This window comes from Rhinolophus sinicus, chromosome 1, assembly GCF_057876585.1.
Source record: "Rhinolophus sinicus isolate RSI-liver-muscle chromosome 1, RSI-T2T, whole genome shotgun sequence".
NCBI classification, from domain to species: Eukaryota; Metazoa; Chordata; class Mammalia; order Chiroptera; family Rhinolophidae; genus Rhinolophus; species Rhinolophus sinicus.
The window spans coordinates 35,940,861-35,958,837 of record NC_142501.1 but is presented as its reverse complement, the minus strand read 5'-3'; the positions used below and the strand labels follow the sequence as shown (position 1 = coordinate 35,958,837).

General features: G+C 35.7%; 1 protein-coding gene across 9 annotated transcripts in view; it reads left to right on the top strand.

Moving 5' to 3' along the window:
* The first annotated feature begins 1,323 nt into the window (after positions 1-1,323).
* The window catches only part of ABCC9 (ATP binding cassette subfamily C member 9), a 107,781-nt gene continuing 91,127 nt past the window's right edge, over positions 1,324-17,977 (top strand). For 6 of the 9 annotated variants that reach the window (XM_074325939.2, XM_074325938.2, XM_019738062.3 and 3 more), the window contains exons 1-6: positions 1,491-2,239; positions 2,578-2,692; positions 5,209-5,269; positions 5,682-5,843; positions 8,745-8,886; positions 13,554-13,675. In XM_074325939.2, the coding sequence (XP_074182040.1) occupies positions 5,702-5,843; positions 8,745-8,886; positions 13,554-13,675 (406 nt within the window). In that variant the 5' untranslated portion in view covers positions 1,491-2,239; positions 2,578-2,692; positions 5,209-5,269; positions 5,682-5,701. Of the gene's footprint in view, positions 1,451-1,490; positions 2,240-2,577; positions 2,693-5,208; positions 5,270-5,681; positions 5,844-8,744; positions 8,887-13,553; positions 13,676-17,977 lie in introns of those variants that run through there. The other 3 variants (XM_074325936.2, XM_074325937.2, XM_088798318.1) reach the window with 3 other exon arrangements.

Genomic DNA, 17,977 nt, shown 5'->3' with positions numbered 1-17,977 from the left:
CACAGCCTTAAGAATATGTACCACTTTTGACTCTAATTACTTTTCAGAGAATGTATCTTAAAGAAATTATCTGCTACAAAAAACTTCATAAGAAGAGTTCATCATAGGATTAAATATGGTTGTGAGAAATGTGGCAATTCTATGCCTAACAATGGGAAAATGAATTTAAAATTATGGTATAGCCACACAATGGAATACTATACAGCCATTTACATGATTTCTATAAGGATTTTAAAATACCATTGGGAAATAATTGTTTTTAAAAAATTACTGAGGAGACACATTGTTTTGTGATTGCCAACAATATAAAATATGCATAGAAAAAAATAAACATAGCGTACTGTTAGTTTTTACTGAAGGGGCAGGCATTCTCTCAGTCCTTTAAAGGGATTATCTCATTTACCCTCACATCAAAACTATGAAGCATTTTTTTTTTTAAATTTGTCCCATTGAATAGTTGAGGAAACACACAGAGGGATTAAAGTACTCATCCAGAAAGTCTCTGAGCTAACAAGTGGGATAGCAGGATTTAACAGCAGGGTAGCTCCCGCATCCATGTTTTTAATTACTGCTCTATATGGCTTGTTTTTGTTAAAATATAACAAAATGTTTCCAGTAGTTTTATAGGTTTGGGGGCTCATTGGTCTCCCTTATACTTTCCCATTAACTTCCAAAGTTTGTTCAATAAGCATGACTCTTTATCATTCTAAATGATCTTAATGGTAACATATTTTTTTAAAATCCCAAAGTCAACTTGATTTTGTGTAGTCACACTCAGAGCCTATATTTGGGGATTATTTGCACCCTCCACCCCACCATTTCCAGTTCTCTCTCCCGAGATTCCCTGAAGAGCCTCTAGTCCCATTTCCAGCTTGTTCACGGGGTCTCCCTTGGTTCCATCCTTAGTATCTCGGAATCCCATTCTTGAAACATGCTCTTTTATCGCTCCGCCTGCCAAACAGCTCTAGGGTGCAGTTGCTAAGTTTTTAAAGGCCTCTGAGCGTCGTCGCGCCCTCTGGGTGTCGCCCCACGAGGCCCTGCAGACCCCTAGCGGCCACGGGTTCAAGCTTCAGTCGCTGGCCGAGGCCCCGCACCCATCCGGGAAACAACCCAGAGTGAGGCGCCCATGGAGAAATCCCCCAGAGCGTGCAGGGCGGGAATTGGCCTCTGCTTACATACAGTGGGAGAGGCCGGGAGGCCGCCGGGGTTTAGGGTTCAGGTCCCAGAACCAGTCCTGGTTCCGGCAGTCCTGGAGCGGTGCCCTTTGGGGGTCGCGCGTGTAGCCACAGATGCACAAGCCCGCCTGCCAGACCATCCTTTATCAGATTAGGACACTTGCTGAAAACAGTGATTCAAGCTGACTGAGCATTGGCCCTTGAGAAAAATCGAGTGTTAATTAAAGTTGTCCGAGACAATTTACGGCTTGCGCCCTGGGGGGAGTTATTGTGGGGTGAGTGTATTTTAAACACGTTATCTTCTTGAGAATACATGATCTCTTTGGTCGGGAGCAAGAGTGGAGGGAACTGTTTGTGCAGCCGTAGGAGCCAAGGTCCCACTTTGAGGAGCTAGGGTAAGGGTCGGGCTGCGGTAGCGCGGCCACGCGTCCCCAGGAGTAACCAAGTTCTCCGGCCGCTGGGGCACTTATTCGGCTTGAGTCTGCCTTGCTCCTGTGAGACATTCACAGGCACGGTTACAGCCCGGCAGCCGGTTCCTCTGCCTGGAATGAGCCCTTCGTTTCCCGGGTCCGCTCAGGGGAAAGGTGGTGAAATCCCCAAATCTGCTTCCTTATGTGGTTAATAAAAGGTCTCAAGCAGAGCCCAGGGGAAAAAAAAATTACAAGTGCAAGTGAGTGCTTTGCGTGTTTTAACGTTTAAAATCCCGACTCCGGTGAATCATTGACTCATGTATTGCAAGTATCTGTGTCTAACGAAGTTTCGGGGACGCATATTACTGGTGTTTATAAAACCTTTGCACCGCGCTCCCCAAATTTGCCGCTCCGGTGCGGAAAGCTGGGCCGAGCGGGGGTGGGGAGGGTCTCCAGTCCCAGACGCTGCGCTCGGGGCTTCTGCCCAGTTTCCTGCCTCGGAGTCGCCGCGTCCGCCCCAGCCCAGAGCACCAGAGCAGTTTGTGCAATTTAGAAACTCGATAGGAGGCAGCAGCTGATCTCCCACTACCCTAAAAATAATCCACTCCGGCGCCCTGCGTCCTTCGGCTAGGGGAGGAAATCTCTGCCTTCGGAGTAAGTCTTTTACATCAATATCATATGAAATTTTTAAGAATAACTGTAAACTGTCTATTTGGACCTAACATTTCGGCCCCCAAAAGGCGCCCGCTCACTCTCGCAGCGTTTTGCCTTCACGGTGGCTATTTCTAGGATTAAGGGACCGGGCCCCAGCCGGAGATGAGAGGGCGTGGGGATCAGATTTCCAGCTTTCTTACAAAATTCTGCCGGCTCCTACTTAAACCAACTGTAGATAGTGCAAGGAGTTATTACTATTTTTTTTTTCTTTTAGATGTTTCTGTATTGTTGGTAAAGTAGCTTTCTATATGCTTAATTTTTGTTACTCTGCTTTTTAGGAGTTCTGCTTCTCGGTTTGAAACCTACACTTAACACATTGTAAGAAGCCGGTGTTTTGAAGGTAGCGCAAGTGCACCAGTAGGGATTTGAAGCAGCTTCAAGCGATTGCCCAAGGTATTTATTTGTTGCTTTGTTTGTTCAGTTTGGATTTAAAAACAAAACAAAAAAAATCCCGTTGGAGTGTCGGTCTAAGGAATTTTATCTGCTGAGTAGTTCCAACATTTGGTATGCGATAGAACTTCAGTGGGAGCATTCAGATCAGGCACTGGATCAGAAGTCAGTGGTCATTTTTACTAGTGATTTTCCTTCTTGGATCTGTCATTTATAGATGGATAGATAGACAGACAGACAGACAGACAGACAAATAGGTAAATAGATAACCAGACAGACATCTTTCTGTTCATATTTTATGAACCATCGGCTAAATAACTTAAAGTTATTATATTTGTTTTCATAAGTGATCTTCTTATGAAATTCACTTATGAATTTCATAAGTGAAAATGCCCTAGATAATGATAAAGTCCTAAGTAAATTCTTTAAAATGTCGTGTTTCTTTATCATAACATAATTTGGTTAATCTCTGAATAACTGAAAAATGAGTTACCGTGTATGTAAGAATGAAAGCTTTAATGTTACTTTTAGTATGTTTTCTTTAGGTGTTTCCAGCATGTTAAGTTCTCAGGGATTGCTACTGCATTAGAACTGACACTTTCTGCTGGATGAACAGGACAGAAGTACTAGTTTTCACTTACTTTACCTTATATTCACCAACTAAATCCAAGTTTTATAACTCCTGAGTGGAGTTCTTCATACAATGCATTTCAAAGAATTAGAATACTGAGAGTAGTAACCTTGCTATGAAATCCTAAGTTTGGTCACGAAAGTGTATTTTCTTTCTGTTTTCTGCTCTATAGACAATCCCTATGATCAAACATTTGCTTTTGACGTTTGTCTTTACAGTTTATTCAGTAAAGTTCTCCAACACTATTGGCTGTCATTGAACATCTTTCCTTGGGTTTATGCTGGTGGGGAGAAAAATGTCATGTCTTCCTATCTGGTCCCTCTTCCCTCTCTCCTCCTTGATGCTGGGGCCTCTGTCAGTGCTTAGCTGAACTAGCCAGATCCAGAAGGGGCGGGGGCTGAAGGATGTCATGTGACAGAGTTTAGCCAGCAACAGCACTACTTAACCTGGGGTCTGGGAGGGAAACAGTGAATGACAATTGGAGATTTAAGAATTAGTTAAAAATCCTGATTGAATAAAAATGCCTTAGGTAAACACAATATTTTTCAGCATATCCACAGTAAATTTACTTCTTTCTTTTATCCATGTTGGGTTGTACTATGGGCTGGCTGTTAGAATGTGCCACCTACACACTGGATGTTGGAGAAGGTGGCTAAGGGTCAAGAGGAAGGGGATGAAAGACCAGGGAAAGGAAAAAGCAAAAGGAGAGATGTGGTGAGAGACAGGGAACAGGTTGGGAACCAGGGGGAAATGTGAGGTTAGCAATTATGGTAGAAGGAAGAAATCTTTCTAAAGTTTTTGCTTCACCAATTTGAAGTGTGCACCTTAGTGTGATTAGGTCATTGTATATACTTCTGTTTTAGATCATAACCTTTACATTATACCAAGAACTACTGGGATAAGTGTAGTCTAACCGATGCAGTGTAAGACCACAGGGACTGTTTCTGTCATGTGCACTATTGGATTCCTCGTGTCTAGTACATGATCAGCATCAAGAAGTATTTTTACAGTAAATTAATTAATGGCCTAGCATCCCAGACATCAGGTACATGGCTGAAAATGTTCTTTGACTTTTTCAGGTTGTTGTGCTTCTCTGATATTTCCTTTCCACAGTCACACACGTTTATCCAAATGGTACTTATTTGGTTGGCTTCAGGATCGATTCAATACTAGGCAGGCAATGCTTAGAGCTAATGAAGTGTATCTTTTGCAAGTTCAGATTATATTTTTTAGCATCTGACTCAATGATAATGATTAAATATCAAGGTTTATAAGTGTGGCAAATTGGAATATTATAATTTCGTATTTTGTCCAAAATTACGAAACCAGCTAAAATAAATAAACCATTTACACATGTCTTTCAATTTAGAGTGGGCTTAAAGTTTATTTTTATCATCTCCACTAAACAAAGGAAGTAGCCTTACAAATTCTATTACTAGCTACTGTTTTTTACTTTCTGTTTTTTCTATCTTTACCAGAAATACATCTAACACATAATTATGAACTGATAACTTCCGTTTTACTGTTATTAAAAAAAATCTCAAGTCCTTTTTAATTCTTTTATCCAGCTTAGAATCTTAATAGTTGGTAAGGATTTTCCAAGTATATAACCTCATCTTGAGTTTTTATTAAAAAATGACTTTTTAAAGATGAAAACCAGTCTCAACCAGAGAACATCGATAATTTATTTTAAAAAAGAGTTACCAGAAATAATATCTGAGAGGAATGTTGTATAAGCTTTTATAGACTATAAACACATAGGCTTTCTAACTAATTGTTCTATTTCTATAATGCTTTATAAAACTTTTGCTTGAAAATTTGTTTTTTCCAATAATAGTTCGCCTACTGTGGCAAATCTTTACTGTGTAACATTCTGTTTTCTTTCTAGGAAAAAATATTGTTCGTGACCATTGCTAAATCAATTATCAATGAAAGGGAAGAGAGAAAAGGTACTACTTTAGTTATTCAAATCTTTCCCAACTTTTAATAATCTAACTGAGAGTGTAGGGTGACATAAAAATGGAAAAGAAACAAAGTCCAGTGAGGTTAAAATCTTAAGCTCCTTCTTATTTTAATAGGCATAGATATTTTCTTTAAAAAAAAAATAGAAGACTGTGTGATACAGTGGGGCAAACAGTTAGTTTATAGTCAGACAGACGTGGGTGTGGATACTGGCCACTCTACTGGTAGACAAGTTCCTGAATCAATCTAAATCTCAGTTTCCTCCTCTGTGAATTGTGAACAACACCACCAACATTGCATGGTTGGTCTGAGAACTTAAAGTAACACCTTTTTAAGGCTATAATTTGATGAAGGAGAATTTAGTTCTAAGAGGCTGTTCCACTTGTCTCTTCATTTTAGAATAAACCATATAAGAAGAAATGAGCCTTTCATTCTGTGGTAACAACATTTCTTCATATGATATCTGCAATGGTGTATTACAAAATCCCTGCTTTGTGGATGCCCTCAACCTGGTTCCTCATGTCTTCCTGTTGTTTATCACTTTTCCAATATTGTTTATTGGTAAGTAATCTACTGCCCTATATTATATTGCCTAATGTTTATGAAGCAGTCTTCTTTTTATATTGGTTATATTAGTTCCAGTATACAATATAGGAATTTGACATTTTTATACCTTACGATCTGATCACTCTACTAATTCTAGTAATCATCTGTTACCGTGCAAACTTTCACAATTATTATTGACAGTATTCTCCTTCCCCTTTTCACACATTCCCCCATTCTTTCCCTTTTGGTAACCATGCCTTTGGTCTCTATTTCTATGAGTCTTAAAACAGGCTTCTTAATAGCTGAAATTTGGTATAATGTTGACTAATTTTTCCAACATGAAAACTAATATATAACTCTGTGAGAAAAGAACAAGCAAGTATTTTGTGTTTTCCAATTATTTATATTTTTGGCATATGGTATTCTGTAGGTAAAATAGAAGCCACATGCTGTCTTAGATATGGACTTCCAGTATCAGCAGCAATTTTTAAAAAAGAGGCAAAAGAAAATTACATGAGACAGATCTAAAGCGTTTGTTGAGCACTTGCTTTGTGCTAGGTAAAGAGAATGGAAAATGGGTAAAACACAGTACTTGCCTGGACTATTCACTGGAATAGTCTAGCGAAACAGATGTGTCAAAGTTAAGAGAAATGACTACAGTAGTCCCCCTTTATCCATGGTTTCATTTACTTGCAGTCAACTGCAGTCAGAAAATACTAAATGGAAAATTCCAGAAATAAACAATCCGTAAGTTTTAAATCACATGTTGTTCTAAGTAGCATGATGAAATCTCATGCTGTCCTGCTTTGTCCCACTGGGGATGTGAATCATCCCTTTGTCCAGTGTTTCCACAAAGTATATGCTACGCACCCATAGTTACTACGGAGCCACCTTGGTTATCAGATTGACTGTCGTGGTATCACAGTGCTTGTGTTCAAGTCACCTTTATTTTACTTAGTAATGGCCTCAAAGTGCAAGAGTAGTGGTGCTGGCAATTCACACACGCTAAAGAGAAGTCATAAAGTGCTTCCTGTAAGTGGAACAGTGAATACAGTATGATGAGATATTTTGAGAGAGAGAAAGAGAGAAAAACCACATTCACATAACTTTTATTATAGTGTATCGTTAAAATTGTTCTATTTTATTATTAGTTATTGTTGTTAAACTCTTACTTTACCTAATTTGTGTATTAAACTTTATCGCAGGTATGTATGTATGTATTGGAAAAGAACATAGTATATTTAGGGTTTGGTAATATCTGCAGTTTCAGGCATCCACTGGGGGTCTTGGAACGTATCCCCCGAGGATAAGGGAAGTCTACTGTATATCACATTGTAAGCCTAACTACAGATGTAGGAACACGTTATCCTGGGAACTGACCTGCTAGAACTGTGGGGAAGATTGCATAGAGAATGACATGTGGGGGACTTTAAAGATACAGAGCATGCACCTTAAAGTACGAGTGATGGGATGTGTTTCAGGTAGAAAGAATACACGTGCAAAATATTTGGAAAAGAGTTAAAAACACAGTTTTCCCTATTATTTTACAGTTTACATATATACATATATAAAAAAGGCAGAGACTATTATAATAAACATTTATTGAACCTACCCCACTCATCTTATGGAATCTAACAACAAGAATATGAGTGAATCCCTCTGTACCATTTCATGATCCTGTTACTCTTCCCACATTCTACATTCCTATCCCTTCACAGTAACCACTATTTTAAATTTGGTGTTTAATATGATTGATAGTATGATTTTGTTCATAAAAATAAATGAAAAAGTTATCTGATTTTCTCAAGAAGGCTAGCATAATTTAATGATCTGCTTTAAAGGAAGGTTTAAAGTTAATTTGTATGCTTTTATTTATTCATTTAACAAACATTAATTGAGTGGCTGGCATTCTAACAGTGATCACATAATTTCTGTTACATGTCATATCATATCATGCAGAGGCCAACATACTCTTGGCACATAGTTATTCATGTTAAACAAATGTAGACATTAAATATATGGGGATTACAGTGGCCATTTATGGAAACACTGGTCATATATGTGGTATTATTTGTAGGACATTAAGAATGCCCTTTGACCAAAAGTAGAACATCCATTTTTTAAATTGCAATTCAACAATTAATAATTCATTTTTGGCACCCAATTAACTTCTTGAGAGCAGTGAGAAAAAAAGGGTGACAAAAGGAAACAAAGTGGAGTCCTTTCCTAGTACACCGTGTATGAGTTGGCACTACTCTGACTGTCTTTTGAAGAGAAACCATCAAAATTTTACTAAAATATTGTTTTCTTCAGTGATGAGCTAAAGGTGAACCTATAATGTTGAACCTGCTTAAAAGGTCATCAATGAACAAAATTTTAGATTTCTCTGAGAAATCCTATCACTCCAACTGTTGAATAGTACTGGCCCCTTCATAAGTTATTATTTTTGTTACATGATATGCATGTGATTAAGAAGAGTTGACTCAACTAATGAGTCCTTCATTTCATCACCAAATATGGCTTTTTTTTTGTTACCTCCCCCACAGATCCCATGTTTTGAAAGATTTTAGACACCAAATTGTTTTTATTAATATCATCATTAGTGTTTTGTTTTTGAATGAATCGGACATGTGTCAGGAAGAGCTCTGATTAGCATGAAATAATCATGTTGTCACTCAGAGTTGGTGTTATTCCTGAACAATGCAACACATGTTAATGTGTTAACCTAGGCAGTCTTGTAAAAATAAGTTGAAATTGTTATATTTTTTTAACAATAAGAATAGACTAGGATTTCTACTGCTATCTTAGAAAGCACTAAGGTTTCATGAACCCCTCCAAAGTATTTCAGTGTAAATTATTTCCATGATTATAATTGATCCCTTTGTTTATCTCTTTACTTTTTTCTCTTTTTTTCAGGGTGGGGAAGTCAAAGCTCAAAAGTACAAATTCATCACAACACATGGCTTCACTTTCCGGGACATAACCTGAGATGGATTCTTACATTTGCTCTCCTATTTGTGCATGTTTGTGAAATAGCAGAAGGCATAGTTTTAGATTCGTAAGTGACTCGACTTGGTTAATTTGATGACACTATACATACTAGTGAGTGTATTGACATGGGTAGTAGCTAAGAGCACATCAAGTCAGGCTTAACATTCCGGTCACAACTTATTAGGAAATATAGCTGCCACCCATTTTATATGACGATCGTGCATGTTGCCCATATTTTTGAGTTGCTACATAATTTCTCTGGTAACAGAAGTTTGGATATCTGACTTGTGCTCATTGATGTATTGTCTATTTCTTTGCCCCTTCATCTGTGTAGCCCTTGCAGAAAGTTTTGTCCTTTAAACCTTTGATATTTACCTTATCTTCAAAATAGGTATTAATAGCAAGATTGTCCATATGGACATATAGCTCTAATAACTGTATATGTATATATAAATATATAACCATTTCTCAGATGTTTTATTTATTTTGTAAAGAAGCAAAAATACAGGAGGCGGGCATTAAAGAAGCCCGAGAACCAGTAAGAATATAGCTACAAATTGAAGCAGAGCACAAAATTATTTTAAAATCAGGGTTTGTTATAAAACCCTGACTTTTGACAGAATTTTGTCATTTTTATAAAAGAAGTTTGCATTAGGCAGGTAGAATATAATGAATTCTTTTCATAAACTTAAAAATAATGTAGGCAAAATATTTGCATCACATAGTAACAGAAAATAAACTCAAGTAATAGGAAAATTTTGATTATGAAATTGTGCTACATGGTACACCTTTCTTTGAAGAGTTGATATGAAAAGGCCTGTAAAGTTTTTAAAAAGAAAACTCCAAAAATTATTTTCTTCTTATCTAATAAGAATTTCCCTTGACATCTGTTTATGTTTTGCTCTTGCAATTAACAAGAAATGAAACGTCTAAGCTTTTGTCATGGAACCAACTATTTTGTAAAGTTTTATGGGAGTTCTTTGCATATACGAGTATGTGCACATCTTAGTTTCTGATAAAAAGAAAAATCAGAGACTCTAAGGTATGCCATGCCTCAAAGCATTTAGAAGCTTAATTGGCTATTGTCTGATTGATACTTGTTTAAAACTCTTTGGCATGTTTGTGTTATATTGTATTAGCATAGCCAATTGTAGTCATCATTTTTTATTCCCTTAGTATATAGGTGGACTCCTTACGTTTCTGTGTGTGTACAAAGTGGAAGATTGATCAGTCCAATACTTAAAAATTTGACATCATGTAGGCAAGGATGACTTTGCCTTTTTAGCCTCACGATTGATGTGTAGTTTCAGTCTTAGAATAGAGGCTGAACTTATAGTGATGAGGGCATGTGCTAATGGCAGAACCTTGTTTTATTGTGATTGTCATACAAGAGACCCATGCTAAAAACAAGCTGAAGTACATCCATGGTCTTGCATTACCCCCTCCCATTCTTTAGCTATAGACCTCTTCCCATTACTGTTTTTATCTAAGCCTCTCAAAAGTCATCTTCCAGTTACTTCTGAACCCAAAGATTTAGTCTGATTTCTCAGTGTCTTGTCCTATTCTGGAAACTGCTTCTACAAGAATCTCAATGAATATTAATGACAACTTAGTAGATAATTTTTCCTTCTTAACACAGTTATAACATTTGATGCTGCTGATCATTCATTCCTTCTTTCTTTTATTTTTTAACAAAAAATTTATGAACTATTTTTTACTTAAAATACCACTAGTGCTCATTATAATTAGCAAAACAATGCAAAGACCTTCCTAAATGAATAATTGATTTTCTTTTATTGTAATACAAATATTAAAGTGATTAATTTGTCTTTTAAAATATCCTTATCTGTTTTGCACAGGTACTTGTAATGTGTTCTGTTTTTTATTTCTACCTAAATAATTTGTGATTTGGTTTAGATACTCTAGTAGGAATCATTTTCAGTTAGCTCTTTAGTCTAATTTGATAGGTATGTTATTAGGGCATGTAATTTGTTGAATGAATGTCTTTTGGAATTTATTAACATTTTCATTACAATAAAATATTTGATTGTTTTACAAGTATTTAACGAGTGTTAGAAAATACTATATATTCTTTGTAGGAGAAAAAAATTTTATTGAGTTTTCTGATTGATTACTAAAGTTCTGTGTATTGATTATTTTTATATTATTTAATCTATCAAATTATAAAAGTGTGTATTAAAGTCTTCACTATTATTATGTTTTCATTTAGGTTTTTATTTTTTATCATTTTCTCTTTTCTGAAATTATTCTTTTGTCCTTCGTGATGTATGCTTTTTTGATTTTCTTCCTAACTTTCTGACTAAAGAGTTTCTGCTATCATGGGATCTATATGCTTCTACCAGAACATTGAGATCTGTGAATCACACTCTAAAAATAATAGAATTTAAGGGCAAGAATAGGGTTGGGGCAACCACTCAAAACATATACACCTTTCTCAGTGGAGCACTAACAATCTGATAGCAATCCTAATAAAAATACTGGCATGGTTAAAAAACACCTTAAATCCCCAATAAAAAAAATGCCCAGTAAATATAAAACCTTATGGTAGCTGCTGCTATGTTTATTCATCTTTTATTATTGCTTCTTTTTAATGATGTATTTTTTATTCTTTTTCTAACTTCTTGAATTGACTACTTAAGTTATTTATTATAGTCATTTCTTATTGAATATGCTTAGAACTTTCTTCCTGATGTGGCTGTAAAATGTGGTGACAATATTTTGCAGGCTTTCGTAGGTAGTCTGGTCATTTTAAAATTTGCTAAATATTAAGTAAGTGATTTTTAAAATCTTTCTTCATTTCAATAATTAAGGAGTAGCAGAAACATTTTCTTGTTTCTGTACTTATGTAATATTTATTTCCTACTTTTTCTCTGACGATTTTGAACTACTTTTGGGAGGTAGTGGGTGGTTTTTAAGCCAGCTTTTATGCTATCATAGTACTTTCATATTTTCATTACCATGTTTGTATTAATGATTCCAAATTTATCACTGATGATGTTAAAATCACTACATACACTAGCCTATTAGACACCTTTCTTTGCATGTTTATTAGACACTTTCACAATCCACACATTCCTACCTAATCATATTAGCTTCCTCTCCCCAATCTGCTCATCCTCTTAAAATCTTATTTGTTCATACCACCATCCACCCAGGCACTGTGGGAATCATTCTCTACATCTCCATCACTCTCATTCCTTAACACTACTGAAGTCCTGTCCATTTTGACAATATTTTTCAAATCTATCATTTCCTCCATGTTTCTGCTGCCAAAGCTTAACTCAGGCTTTCATCATCTCTCACCTGCCTATACCAGCACTTTGCTAACTGCTTTCTTTCCTTCTATGTATCTCCCCTCACCTCAAACCCACACACTACCTGTCAGCTCCATCATCCACATTACTGCCGATTGGTCTGTCTAAAACCCAAATCTGACCGTGCCACTTACCAGTTAAAGCATTTCAATTTCCTGCAAGATTAGATTCCAGCTCCTTATCATGACATACAAAGCCTTTCATGGTACATCCTATCTCAGGTTTCTATTTAAGGAACATTAAACTACTTGGAATTTTGAGCATGTTACACAGTTTCATGCTTCTAAGCATTTGCACATTCTGTTCCCTCTTTTTAAAGTGCTCTTCTACCACTTTCCTGACTAGTGGATTCCTTTTTATATTTCAGTTCCCCTTGTCAACCATACATCTTCTGAAATGACCTTCCCAATATTCCTCTTTTCCTCACTCTCAAACTAGTTACGTGCTTCTCTATACCATTTGTGTACTAATATGTTTAAGTAATTTGAGAAAATATGAAAGTTTAAATGTGTGACATTTATTAATGCAAATGGAGTTGAGGGTTGTCTACCATGCAAATCTGTCCTGTCATATTTCAGATACACCTGAAGCTTTCTATTGCTCTGAGAATGAAGCCTGGTCTCCTCGTAATCATACTGAATTGTTTGCACTACCCTTGAACATATCTAGACCCTCTGCCTGGATCAGCCCCCTCTCTTCTTCTTCTGGGTAGCAGTTTCTCTCTCACTTGAGATGTCTCAGTTTAGAAGTCCATTCCTTCACAAAGTTTTCTGCCTCAGACACTAGCCCTGTATTTGCCCACAATCCCTTCACCTGTGTTATAATTTACTATTTATTATTGCTATCCTCAGTAAACTAGATTTTGTGACCACAGAAACTGTATCTTGTCTTGTTCACTGTTGCATCCCAGAATCTAATACAGTGCCTAGACCAGCAAACATGTATGTGTTCAATGAATTAATGAAAAAGGAGAAATCACTGAAAAGTTTAGGAAAGCTGTAAAAAAAACCCCATATTTCTCACATACGTTAGAGTTCATATTCAGTTGATTGTTTTTACTTGCTGTAGGTGTTAAATTATTTCAGCATATCTGCCCTTCAGTATAGTAGTACTTATATATTTGCTTTTGTTGTAAGAATTTTAAGGTCTTGTTTAGTTTTGTTTACCTAGCCCTCCATGTAGGAGAGATGCTTTCAGCAGGATTATGTCTCCCAACAGTCTTCCTTTATATGTTCTCTTAGCAACTACTACTGCACTCTGTATTTTAAACATATTACTGCATCTTGTATTTTAAATCTCTTAATGCTAAGAGAGAGGTTTAATGAAAAAATTGGAAACAAAATGAAAGACTACCTGGAATCATCAGCTATAGACACTGATACTGTACTGCTCTCCATAGACGGCGGGATTCACGGCATCTCCACCTCTTCATGCCGGCCGTGATGGGATTTGTGGCCACTACAACATCAATAGTATATTATCATAATATCGAAACATCAAATTTTCCTAAATTACTCTTAGGTAAGTATGACCAAGTGTTTTTCTTTTTCCCCCAAAGAGCTATTTGTTTTCCTTTTCCTCATAGTAAATGCTATCAGAGTGGGTTGGGATTGAGAAGCACAGGGAAACAATGATTAATTCTCTAGTAGTCCCCCAATAAATATGGAGATGAAGATAACCTGAGTTGCTCCTGGTTGTGAAAAGGACATCTGTTCTCCACTGAATGCCCCTCAGGATGTGTTGGTGTGTGGCGAGAAGACAGTGCAGGGAATGTGCTGGCCTTCTGGCTTGCAGAAGCTGTACTCTAAGAATCAGAGCTCTTACGAGGAGGTTTCTTGCTGTACAGCCCCACAATGAAGTCACCTCGTCTAGTTCCATGTATTTCTGCCTTTGGCTTGGAGTCCTGAGGCATTTTCCAAAGGTTCATGTCTGTCATTTGTACTGTGGGAGTGTCGCACGTTTCCTAGAATTGCTCCTGAGGCATGGTGGTGGTGGGGTGACTCCATGCAGCAGGGTATCTTTCATGGCATCCCGAAAACCATGTTGTCCTGAGAAGCAGTGCCCCAAAGCACTGCCACTCACATGCACATCAGGCCTAGCGTTATTATTTTAGCCTCTCTTTCCTCCTATAGAAATTGGAGGCTAACTAAAATGTTCCTAATTTAATTTTTGCCTTAGGCTGAAATAATATAACTCATCCCAATTACTTATATTTAATACTCTGACCCATCCTAGCATTCCTTGGTGTACACTTTCATATAGAGAGCTGAGAGGAAGGTATAGAACATGGATCATGGATGGGGCTTCAGGGGGCCTGTGAATCTCCTAAAATTGAAGACAGAGCTGTGTGTGTGTGAATGAATGCTTATAATTTTTTAATGTTCATAGATTTCATTTGATTGATACAAGGTGAAAATGACATTGACTAACTGATACAGAAATGAAGAAAAGCAATAATTAAACCACACATACATGATTTGCTTATCCAGATGACATTAAAATTTAAAATGGATAAGAGGAAGTTACTGATGATTTAATTTTATGTTGTACTGCATTATTTGATTGGGCAAAGGTAATCTAATAAAACAAGTAGACAGGGTTAAATGTTAATTTAAAAGTCTTGTCAAAATCTGAGTTATTTTAGTAGAAAGCTGTTCAGTACAAAATGCCAGGCAGATATTATCATAGAAATCTTTTTATGAAGGTGCCAAAAAAAGCTCAAAGTTTCCAACAGGCAACAGCAAAAAGTATACATAGCACTGGGAATTCGATGTACTAGACAAGTTTATGAAAACTGATGATGCTATAAAAGTATAAGATGTAATTAGAAAGGAAAGGTGCATTTTAATGTTATTTTGAAGGAAATGTGATCAGAATCTGGCTGTAATTTTTATGTAGATAAAGGCAGAGGGCACAATTCAATCATATTTCTGGAAGGACTTCTAGAGATTAAAGACAGTCTAACTTTCTCCTTATTTTAGGAGAGAAATATTTGGATCTAGCAAAATCACACTCATTTTAATATCACAAAACTAGTAATTTTGTCTTAACATTATATTAGGAACATCACCGAACATACAGACAGTTGAAATAATTACGTGAATACTCATATATCTACCAACTAGGTTCTTCAATTTACATTTTATTCTATTTATTTTATCAATATCTACATCTTTTCATCCCTCTGTTCATCCATCAAACCGTCTTATTTTTTGATGCATTTTAAAGTAAGTTGCAGACATTAATATGCATCACCCCCTGATTATTTCAGCATGCATATCATTAACGAGTTAAATACTTGTTTACAGTTCTTTTTGTGAGATAAAATTTACATGATGAAGTATAGAAATCTTATTTTGCTAAATGTATACACCTGTAGAGAGCATTGATTGTCATCATCCATGGAAGTTTTCTTGTGCTCGTTACCCGTTAGTCGATCCTTATTTTCACATCCACAGAGACAACAATATGAGGATATGAGGGAAACATATTTTGAGGGAAGGTAAATATTTATCTGATTTTTCTCCCCCACCATGGATTGAATTTGCCTGATCTAGAACTTCACATAAATTCAATCATAAAAAAGAAAAGAGTATAAACTCTTTTGTGTAAAACTTCTTTCTCTTAGCATGATTTTTTTGAGGCTCATTTATAATGTAGTATCGATTAGTATTTTGTTCTTGCAATTCTTGAGTATTCCCTTTTATAAATATACCACAGTTTTCTTGTTGATATACACCTGAACTCTTTCCAGGCTTTAGCTATCATGCAAAAAAGCTGCTATAAACATTTGTGTGCAAGACTTTTTGTGGATATATGTTTTTATTTCTCTTCGGTAAATTCCTGGGAGTGGAATTGCTTGGTCATGGGGTAGGTAGGTAAATGTTTATATTTGTAAGAAACCACAGGATCTTTTCCCAAAAGGGTTTTTTTACAGTCACATTAATGATGTATGGGAATTCCAGTTGTTCATATGCTCACCATAGTTTGATGATCTTGATTTTCTAATTTAGCCATGCTGGTGGTTATGTACCGTGTACTGATAACACATTGTGGTTTTAATTTGTGTTTTCCTGATGACTAGTGATGTTGAGCATTTTTTGATGAGTTTATTGGCTATGTGTTATCTTTGTGAAGTGGCTATTCATATCTTTTGCCCACTTTTTATTGAGTTCCACTTTTATTATTGAGCTGTAGGAGTCCTTTTACAGTCATCAGATACATGTTGTGAGAATATTTGCCTCCCAGTCTGTGGTATGTGTACTCATTTACTTAGCAGGGTATTTTGATGAGCAGCAGATTTTAATTTTGATGTAGTATAATTTATCATTTTTTCATGTGTAGTTATTGATTTTTGTGTCTTAAGAAATGTTTGCTTTCCCTCAAAATATGTTTCCCTCATATCCTCATATTTTCTTTTAGAAGCTTTATAGTATAAGCTTTTATTTGTAGAACTATGATCCATTTTAAATTAATTGTGTATATGGCATGAGGTTGGTGTCAAATGGATATCCTTATGCTTGAGCACCATTTATGGAAAAGACTCCATTTCTTATTGGATTGCTTTAGGACCTCTGTAAAAAATTAAATCAAATGACTGTTTATGTCTAATCTATTTCTTGGCTGTATATTTTTTACTCCTTTAAACTATTTGTGGATTTTTTTATGCCATTACCATTCTGTCTTGACTACTACTGTGTTTCCCCGAAAATAAGACCTAGCCAGACAATCAGCTCTAATGTATCTTTTGGAGCAAAAATTAATATAAGACCTGGTTTTATTTTACTAAAAATAAGACCGGGTGTAATGTAATGTAATGTAATGTAATGTAATGTAATGTAATGTAATGTAGTGTAGTGTAGTGTAATGTAATGTAATATATAATATAATATAATATAATATAATATAATAATATAATATAACACCGGGTTTTATATTAATTTTTGCTCCAAAAGATGCATTAGAGCTGATTGTCCGGCTAGGTCTTATTTTCAGGGATACAGGGTATAGCTTTGAAAGTCTTGAAGTCATATATTATAATCATACAACTTTACTGCTTTGGATATGAGAGTTCTTTTGCATTGCCATATACAGTTTAGAATCGGGTTGTCAGTTTCTACCAAAAAACCAACCAACCAAACAAACAAACAAACAAAAAAGAATCCTGGTGGGATTATGATAGTGATTACACTGAATGTATAGAACAATTTAGGGGAGAATTGACATCTTAAAAATATTGAGTTTCACAATCCGTTCTTCATTTATTTAGGTTTTCTTTCATTTTCTTTAGCAATGTTTTATAGTTTCAATGTAGAAATCTTCCATGTCTTATTAAATTCATTACCAGCTTTTTTGTTTTACCACTGCTATTATAAATATAATTGTATTTTAAATTTCATTTTCCATTTTTTTCTGCCATTGTATAAAATACAGCTGATTTTGTATAATGATCCTATATCTTGCCACATTGGAAATTTACTTATTGTTTCTAATTATTGCTTTGTCAGTTTTTGGTATTTTCTATGTAAACAAACACATCATCTGAAAATAGAGATAGTTATAGTTTTTCTTTTCAGACTTCATGCTTTCTTTTACTTTTTCTTGCTATGTTGAACGACAGTAAAGTAAGGACTCCAGTCAAATGCAGAATAGACATGGTGGGAGTGAAATCCTTGACTAGTTTCTGACTTTAGGGGAAGAATAGTCTTTCATAATTAATTATAAAGTTAATTATAAGCTCCTCATATAAGACCTTTATCAGGTGAGTAAGTTTTATTCTATTCAGAGCTTTTTATAGAGTTTTTGAAATCATTAATAAATATT